This window comes from Amphimedon queenslandica, unplaced genomic scaffold, assembly GCF_000090795.2.
Source record: "Amphimedon queenslandica unplaced genomic scaffold, v1.1 AMPQUscaffold_12893, whole genome shotgun sequence".
Lineage (NCBI taxonomy): Eukaryota > Metazoa > Porifera > Demospongiae > Haplosclerida > Niphatidae > Amphimedon > Amphimedon queenslandica.
Window position 1 is genome coordinate 37,717 of NW_003546871.1, and position 9,542 is coordinate 47,258.

Below are 9,542 nucleotides of genomic sequence, written 5' to 3' on the forward strand. Positions count from 1 at the left end.
GATGTGGGACCTCCAAACTGATGAATACACTGACGTCATTAGGCAATCATATGAACATGTTAAAGGATCAAAAGAGTAAGAGAGAGAGGGAGAGAGAAGGGGAACAGATTTTGAAAATACTCCTACGAAATTCAACAATCTTGACTTGAATAAGTTTTTGTAGGTACATGTGTACATGTACATGTAGTACTAGTAATTTAATTATTGGTAATATATACATGTTCATGTGAATTGACATGTATGTAAAGAAGTCTTGTGACATATATGTACATGTACATGTATAAGGCATGTACATGAACATGTACATACAGTACCTTATATTATTGTTAGTATACATGTAAATGAACATGTACATATACATGTATGTGCAATAATTCATGTGCATGTACATGTAATCCTTTTATTCCTTTCAGGTCATTTCCAATACTGGAGGTTCATTTTCCGAAATATTCAACTCGTGAAATTCATCGCAACTACACTGACTGTGTGAGGTGGTTTGGTCGACTAGCGTTTTCTAAAAGTTGTGAGAATAATTTAATACTTTGGAGACCTCCACAACCTGACGATAAGCCACAACAGAAATCCTTTCAAGTTTTACAAAAGTAAGAGAGAGAGAAAGAGGAAGAGAGCCAAGAGAGGGAATCAGGGAAAGGGTTTATATAGAACTGATAAAGGAGGTGTTTACCGTATTTGCCTGATTAGAAGCCCGGGAGTCTATTCATTAACAAGAGGAAAAAATTTTGTGAAAAGAAAAAAAAGTTGCCAAAAGATGGAATCGAACCCATGTCCCCTAGCTCATTAGACAAGCTATTTAGAACAATCTTAAAGTTGAGGCTATCTAAATTGGCTATAATATGCGGATCTATAGTGAGAATATTTTAAGAATGGGTGTTTATTTAAGCTCGGCTTCTAATCAGGCAAATACGGTATCTGTTTTAAACAGAATAATAGTTATGATAAGTTGTTAAAATATTAACCACTTGGCATTTGACTCATGTTTTTTGGTGATCATGCAATTATGCCCACCAAAATCCACTTGCTGCTGTTGGTTGGGTGGCTTGATGGGATCATGGGATCATGTGATCATATGAAATGTGTTCTTCATTATTAGGTTTGAGGTTCCAAACTGTGAGATATGGTATATTCGCTTTGCAATGGACAGGAAAATGAAAGTAAATAAATCCACAATAAAAAGGAATATGAACAAACTCAAAATGATTAAAATAATGAAGTAATGAAAAAGCATTGCCAACACTTACAAAGGTTACAACACAAATCGTTAAAAAAAAGCAAATAACGTAAGGTTTTTAATCAATGATTCCTGCAACAAAAGCGCTCAAAGTGAAGACAAAAACTGTAACAGGGATTGGTTTGGTAAGGTACATGTATGAAGATTTTTTGGCTTTATTTTGAGTCACTCCAGTTACTAATTCTACATGCACTTCAAGATTAACTCGACCAGATTCCAGTTCTGCCCGGCTGTAAAATTGGTTTCTGATTTGTTGCATATGATATTCTGTAGCTGTTTGCATATACTTGGCATATGGTATAGACTGATTTTTTAGCTGCCTATAGTGGTTTTTTATCACATAGGCACGATACATCATTTCACCGATCCCCAGAAATACAACATTAATGATATATTTTTCATTTGATATCCCAGTGGATAAAGCAGTGACAAACATGAAAAGAACATGGACCAGCATAATACCATTGAAACCCATGCTTGTGATAATGAAATACACAAGGATTTTCTTCTCTTTTTTGTTATGTGGTAGCACATATTCATCGTAGGACAAGAAAGTTTGAAGAATTGAATGGACCAAGAGCGTCACAAATGGTAGTGATATTATTACTTTAAAATTCCAATCGAGACTTGAAGCATAAGTATAATAAAGGTAATTGAACATCCAAACTTCATATGATATGATACTGAGTAGAGAGAGAATCTTGTGGAAATCTGCCTTAAAGGCTGATTGGTCCAATCTTTTTCCAATGATATCCAAAACCAGTGACCTACTGATCAATGTCACTAGTATCCAAATGACAACACTAGCTAAATCTTTAGATTTAATCTCCTTGTGGTAGATATACTCAAGGATATCATCTTGTGGCTCATGTAGGATTATATTCAGTTCAGGGAGAATAGTTACTATCATCCTATAGATGACAAGGAGGAAGAAAAGGGCAAGAAGAACTACTCTTGTTGTTATCGTGATGGCTTCCATGATGCTTGTGATCGTTTTGGAATGATGTAGGAGTATAATCAAGAGTAGATTATCTACTCTTGTTATAATTCAATTATAAAACGTAGTAGATTACTCATTACACTGTATTAATCTGCATAGTTGGGAAATTTGTGAGTACATTGTTGCACTATAGTTAGCAACTTAAAAGGCACTGTGCATGCAAAAAAACTACATGAAAATAAGCTACATGGAACAGTATATTTACAGGTATTTAATAGGCTCTTTATGACTACAGCTTTTTAGCACTGGAGACTAAAGCTTCACTAATCTTTCAAATCTTATCAAGATTACAGGAGTATTAAGGCTATCAGATAGGGTGGGTCATACTCTACTGTAATTACGTTGAATGATGAGCATTTATTGATCATTGATTTTGCTTTTGCCTTGTGCTTTATGCTGTTAAAAGGCATTCACTTTTCCAGTATAAACAGTAAATTGTGTAAAAAACAAAAAGTTTCTATTTTAAAAAAGTGTGTGCATGTAAGATTCAATAGTCAAATGTTTCCTGCAACAAAAGCACTAAAAGTAGCGACAGCAAAAGTAGCAACAATCGGCACGGTTAAGTATGAAGTTTCTTTTTCTCTTTTTTGAGTCACTAATTTTACATCAAGATTAACATATCTTGATTCCAATTTTGCCGGAGTATGAACGTTGTTTCTCATTTCTTGCATATGATGTTCCAAAGCTGTTTTCATGTACATCTTGTATGGTATGTATTGATTTATTAGTTGCTCAAAGTGGTTCTTCATCACATACGCACGATTCATCATTTCGCCAAGCCCAAGAAATGCAGCAATAATGATGCATACAAGATTATTTTCTTTTGATATTCCAGTGGATAAAGCAATGACAAACATGCATAAAATATGGACTATCATAATGCCATTGAAGCCAAGGCTTGTGACAATGAAATAGACAAGATCCCTGGTCCTTCTTTGATTTTTTGGTAGCACATATTCATCATAAGACAGGAATATCTGTAAAACCGAGTGAACCAAAAGAGTCACCAATGGTAGGAATATCATAATTGTAAAACTCCAATCAAAATTTGTAACGTAAGTGTTGTAAATGTAGTCAAACATCCAAATCTCATATGATATTATACTGAGTAGAGAAAGAATCTTGTGAAAGCCTTTAAAAGCTGATCGGCTCAATCCTTGTCTAATGATATCCCGAACAAGCGACACACTAATGAATGTCACCAATATCCAAATAACAACAAAAGCTACATCTGAAGATTTTATTTCTCCATGGCACGGAAAGAACTTGAAAACTATCTCTTGTGGTTCGCAGACAGTTTTATCGAACTCAGAATGTATAGTTACGACAGTCCTGAAAATAATTAGACACAACAGAAAATTTAGAACAGCCCCTGTCACCATTGCTTTCATATCTACAGTAAACAAAACAGAAGTTAGGGTGGGGCTAAATTACATTATCGTGAGAAGATTGAAAAACATTATGTACATTGTATCAATACTGTTGAGATGGACAGTGATTTGTATATGTACATGTACATCTACAGTGTAAAGTTAGCAGTGATTAATTTCCATTATTTTTTAAATTTAGTACCTAGCCCTTGGTAATCAGATTGGTGAGATACACATATGGGACACTACACAGAATGATGTCATCAAGGGACGTCCATCAGTGATACTCTCATCAGCTAAATGCTTCACTGCAGTGAGACAAGTCACTTTCAGCAATGACAGCAAGTAAACCAACACACACACACACACACAGTCACAGACACACACACATACACACACACACACACATACTGATTGCAAGTAAACTACATTGTAACATACATACATATACTGATTACCACTGGATGGACTATAGTAAATACCATATAGCTCCAAATTTTCGTCAGTCAAAAATTTTGTCAAATTCATCAAAAAATTTCTCTACGTAACTAGTATGCAGATTTATGATAAAAATGACAATATTTTTATTGATTTAAAAATGATTTTGATAAAATTTTTGACTGATGAAAATTTGGAGCTATGCGTTAGCCCACACATCCACTCATCAGCATTCTGTATACCAGTACTAACATTTTGGGAATACAGAGTCAGAAATAACAGTCAGACATTTTCTGACCATTTTGCTCAATTGTCCGACCAAATTCTGTGTCATCGCATAGCGGGAAATTTTGAAGGGAGTTGAATTTGACAAATTGGTAATGGGCAAATTTTAATTTGGCAAATTTTTTGGCCACATGCCATTGAGCATGCGCATAATGGCTCAAAATGGTGGATTTAATTTTGGCAAATGGCTATCAAAATGCCAGATTTGCCAAATTTAATTCTCTCCAAAATTTCCCATTATACGGTATCCTATCATTTTGTCCAAACAACATAATTTTTTAAAGATGGTAAATACATTTAAATTATTAAAAGCAATTTAACAAATGACCATAATCATATTCCCAAAAGTACATATGCTGTGTATCAACTTTGAGCTAATTCCAATTAAATTTTAATTTTTAATGAATTTTCAAAGTTGCTAAAATGTATTCTATATTTGTTATAGTCATAAGGCATGCTGCTTAGTTCACTTGGCATAAGGACATGTACATCTATTTGTATCAGCTATTTTTTTCACAATTTGGTCACAGACCAAAGGCCCTTGGTCATTGAAGCAATTTAATTTACAAATTCAACTTAATTGGAATTCAATCAAAGTTTTTACGCAACATAAGAACATGTGTATGTATCAGAAAAAAAATTATAAAAATGAAGAATTTTCTCCTTGTGGTTTTTGTCAAAATACTCTTTGCTGTAAGAGTCTTCTTCCCAATTTTTTGAACATTGTTTGAATGTACACTGTAATTTCAGGCTCTGGGAATCTTATTGTTTTTTTTAAATTTTACTGTATAGGACAATCATTGGTGTTTGTGATAATGGAACTGTATGGAGGTGGGATGCTAAATCATAATAAAGAACCAACAATACAGTCACACACACACAAGCTTGTTGTAATACACGTACATCAGTATGTATACATGTACTACTCCATATAACTAACATTTTACAGTGCAGTATTAGTTCCAGTATTCATTGCCATAAATAATTACAGTACAGTTTTTCTTAGTTCCAGTACCAAGGTGCTGGAACAAAATTAACACACATTTATTGTGACAAGTATTCAAGTAACAGGATACTGCCTGCATTCCTCATAATGATCCTTTGTAATAGAGAGGAACGTACCTTCTTCCCCACAGTATTGGCATTGAAATGGACGTTGATCGCATTCTCTATCTTCATGATCCTCAAGATATCTACGTTGCTTTCTCTCTTGACATTCCTCATTTCGACACTCTACTTCTTCATATTGACATTCTCCTTCTCTCTTCTCTTTATTAAGATGAGTAGACATATTCTGTTCCTCAATTCCTGCAAATTGACAAAAAAATAAAACAATGCTTTAACTATAAAACCATAACTAACGGGTGCCTTCCTCGATTTCTAATGAATGTTTCTAATTCAAAACATATAATATCTAATTAACACAAAATTATTATACCATCACTTACAGTACTAAATACAATAGTGCCATCAACAGTAATTTCAACTACATCCTTAGATATAAAAAGATCTTCATTCTCCATAACATAATCCTTCATCTCATCCACTAGCCAATCTGGTATGAAGCAAACAAATGTCAGTCGACTACTATGCACAGTCTTCAAGTGAATGTGCATATGATATCCTTGACTGCTGAAGACATCTATGAGAAATTCCTTAAAATCCTGAAGTGTTGTTTTATCAATAGGCCACAATACTTCAAATATCATCTACATAAATCATGAAAAGCAGTTGTTGCAATAAAATACAAGTCTTACCATTTTACTATTCTTTTTGTTACAATTTTCAATAGCAATTGTTGCAAATCCCTTTGCTAAAATCTTCTTGTATATTTCTTCCTGTTTCTCTTCAAACAGATTTAGCTGCTTTGTAATATCAGCCAATCCAAGTTGTTGTGTTAAAATGGTTAGTATGTTGAAATTCCATGGAGAGCAGTGATCTCGAATAATGTACATTAGTCCAAAATAATCACCTATTTGTAAGTTATCGATTTCATCTCTATTTAAACGCCAGTGATAAATCATTTTGGTTTTTAGCTTATCCAGTGTCTCCCTTTTTTCACAAACCCGATTAACAAATTTTTCCAAAATTTCTTCAAATTCAGTGGTCATTTGAATATACTCATTTTTTAATTGACGAGGAACTAAAAAATAAAATAAATTTAATAAGTTAGATTAGGTCCAATCTTACGACAGATGCTTTGACCAGTATCCTGTCCTTCTAAAATTAAAATTAAAATGAAATAGGTTTACTGTATATATCAGTTTATTTTCATGGTGAAATACCGTATATGCTATATATATATTTGTGGGTATAAAATTTCGTTATTTGGCTGCATTTTTGTATTCGAGAATAAAAATTTCGCAATTTTAATTTAATTACCAATTTACCACACCTACCAAACAATCAGCATGCCATTTTGCTAATTTTTCCAAAACGCATAATTAGTTTTGTGAATCCACCTGCATTTCTAAGATTCACCAATAGCTTGCAAACTGCACAGTGGCAGATTTTTTGTGATAAAATTATTACATGGAGCTAAAAGTCTAAAACATGAAATTTGCAAAATATTTCACCTCAAAAATAAACTGTTATACTGTCAGTATTAGAAGATTACCTTCTCTGCCTCTAATTTTATCTGCCAAGGCTTGCTCTCCAATTCTTTCTAATATCTCAGCTAATCTGTTCCATGACGGCTCTCCCTCACTATTCACATTATCCTGTTTTCTCAGCCAGCAAGAAAGACACTCTATGAAACGATCCTCAACACTATTTGCTTTGTTAACTTCTATTTTATCAAGTGTATTCTTGTAGAGACCAGCTTGGAATCCAAATTGTTTCCATTTGCTGGTAGAAAACTGTCCCTGTTCTAGCTGAGTCAAGATGTCTTGCAAGTCAGTGATACCTAGTAAAAGGAGCTGAAACAAGTTAAGCTAAACAAAAGAAAATAACCGAGAGAAGAGGTATCACCACCAACAGCCATCAAAAACGTTACACACCCCACTGCCCACTGATCTGATTTTAAAATCAGATCAGTGGGGTGTATCACTAAAATTTTAGTGATGGGTACGTGTACGTGTACGATTAGATCTAAGTATCCGGATTCCACTTGATCTATCCGGAAATGAACGGAAATTGAAGATGAGGAGAAGGAGGAGGAGTTGAGACTCTAACACTCAAAATGAGTCCAATGCACATGATATATGATGATACCCCGTTACAGCAGGAGGGGGTGAAGGTCAGTAAGTGGAAGAGCGAGTGGAACTCGAGCCAACTACAAAGGTAACTTGTATATATACATGTATTTCTAATTAATGCTCATCTCTTGTAACCAGTGGTAGGGGTGTACTGCTGGAGGGTGTGTTTCATAAGAAGAGACGACACATTATACAAGACACTAGCAATAAGAAGGTGAACATTAAGTATAGAGGGGATACCAGGAGTAATTTTCACCAAAATTGTATCTAATATACTTGTTGTTGTTGTTGTTGTTTACATTATTGTTGTTGTTTTTAGTGTTGTTTTTGTGTCTTCCATATTGAATTTGATTGTGCTTGCTAGAGAAAGTTTGATGCTGAAGGCAAAGAAATTGAACCGAACTTTGGGCAAACAGCAAAAGTAAAAACTAGCTACCTCAACTCATCATACAGTAAGAACTGGAATTCATAATGTACATACATATAGTGACCAGCCTGTCTGGAGGTGTGTGTGTGTAAGTAATGTAATACCTGAGGACTGAGATATCTGCTTGAGCTGAAGCTGAGGGAGACTAGTCAGGTATTACATTACTGATAGTACTATAACTATTATTTGTTGTTACTATAGAAACTGTTGCCAAGGGAACACCCGACACATTGAGTTATGCCGAAGTGTGTGAAAGAGTTTGTTCTGATCTGGTTGGGTTTGAGACAGGCAGTCACTCTCAGTCGATTTGTTTTTGGGGAGAGAATGAGAGCTATGATCATGTGGAGTGTAGCCCAGGACAAAGAATTAGACTGAAGACAAGAAGAGACTCTCTACTGATAGGTGAGGGAGGAAGGAGTTTATGCTGATGGACATGTACATGTAGCATATTGTATTAATAACTAGCTGTTCACCAGATCTCTTGATATTTTTCTTTGTTCCCTTTTACATACATAATGTATGTACACGTACATGTATATGCACACACACACCCTCTTCTCTTCCTTTGTTCTATTTCTTTTATACAACACATATAAACATGTACATGTACATGCATATACATGTATTTATACGCATGTACATGTAATTCTCATCTCTTCTCTCCCTAGAGTCATTCACAAAGCTGGATAGTGATCAGCGAGCTCACTCATCAAACTACACTGGAGGAGAGAAGACAGGACAGAGCTGGACTGATAAGGTACTCGGACACAAATCAACTGATGAACCCAGCCAGGGAACAGGAGGAGGAGGAGGAAAATGAGAGTATGTGAGTTTTTATAACGACAAATAATAATTTGAACAAGAAATTAGGATTTTTCGACTAGCAAAAAGTTAGAGCTGCATAAAATATTCATCCACTCATTAGTATTTTGTATTGAGCGTTCAAGAATCATCATATAGTATTTTATTATTGTTTTTTACTGTGTAGGACTATCATTGGTGTTTGTGATAATGGAACTGTATGGAGGTGGGATGCTAAATCATAAAGAACCAATAATACACTCAACACACAAACTTATTGTAATACACTGTACATCAGTATACTGTGTATACACCATTATTTTTCTAACAAACAATAATACATTTTAATTATCATTCACTGATGCTAAAAGTATAGTGTCATGACTTGAACTAAAATTGCAAAATAAAAAGTTTTTTGGTTTCTTGTGTACTTTATACTGTATAGCACAAAATTTTTGAGGGTTGTAAATTTTGCAAATTTGCCTAAAAATCTATTGAGTGGATTTAATTTTCACGAATTTATACCATCTGCCATCTTGTGCCCAATTTATTTGATTTTCGCAAAAGTAATTTTCACGAATCTTTCAAAAATTGCAAATCCATGAAATTTACAGCCCCAAAAATTTTGCACTACACAGTACATGTACATGGAGCCTGAGCGATAGCGGAGAGGTGTTATTAGCAGTGGGCGGAGTCAAAGGAATAATTAGAATATTAGGGTAACATTATTATGATACGTTTAAATTATATTTTTATTTTATTTTTAGTACAGATA

At 34.2% G+C, this 9,542-nt stretch overlaps 2 protein-coding genes across 6 annotated transcripts; one reads left to right on the forward strand and one right to left on the reverse strand.

The window, feature by feature from the left end:
- Positions 1-2,658: 2,658 nt before the first annotated feature.
- On the reverse strand, positions 2,659-7,379 carry LOC109586357 (uncharacterized). The gene is made up of 8 exons (XM_020002536.1): positions 7,295-7,379; positions 6,960-7,247; positions 6,533-6,562; positions 6,100-6,485; positions 5,791-6,051; positions 5,705-5,735; positions 5,465-5,650; positions 2,659-3,642 (listed from the first exon to the last, which is right to left on the reverse strand). The coding sequence occupies exons 1-8, from the start codon at positions 7,323-7,325 to the stop codon at positions 2,744-2,746; spliced, it is 2,112 nt and encodes a 703-aa protein (XP_019858095.1). The 5' UTR covers positions 7,326-7,379; the 3' UTR covers positions 2,659-2,743.
- Positions 7,380-7,450: 71 nt separating this feature from the next.
- Positions 7,451-9,157, forward strand: LOC105314476 (arpin-like). 5 transcript variants are annotated; one of them, XR_002186971.1, is made up of 6 exons: positions 7,451-7,624; positions 7,678-7,753; positions 7,859-8,119; positions 8,168-8,368; positions 8,635-8,792; positions 8,955-9,157. XR_002186971.1 is itself a non-coding variant. In XM_020002537.1 (6 exons), the coding sequence occupies exons 1-5, from the start codon at positions 7,524-7,526 to the stop codon at positions 8,784-8,786; spliced, it is 618 nt and encodes a 205-aa protein (XP_019858096.1). In that variant the 5' UTR covers positions 7,451-7,523; the 3' UTR covers positions 8,787-8,792; positions 8,955-9,157. The 5 variants fall into 5 exon arrangements, 2 of the variants coding, with proteins under 2 accessions (XP_019858096.1, XP_011406963.1); XR_002186972.1 differs by having other exon boundaries at positions 7,859-7,991; XR_002186970.1 differs by having other exon boundaries at positions 7,904-7,991; positions 8,635-8,856.
- The last annotated feature ends 385 nt before the right edge of the window (positions 9,158-9,542 follow it).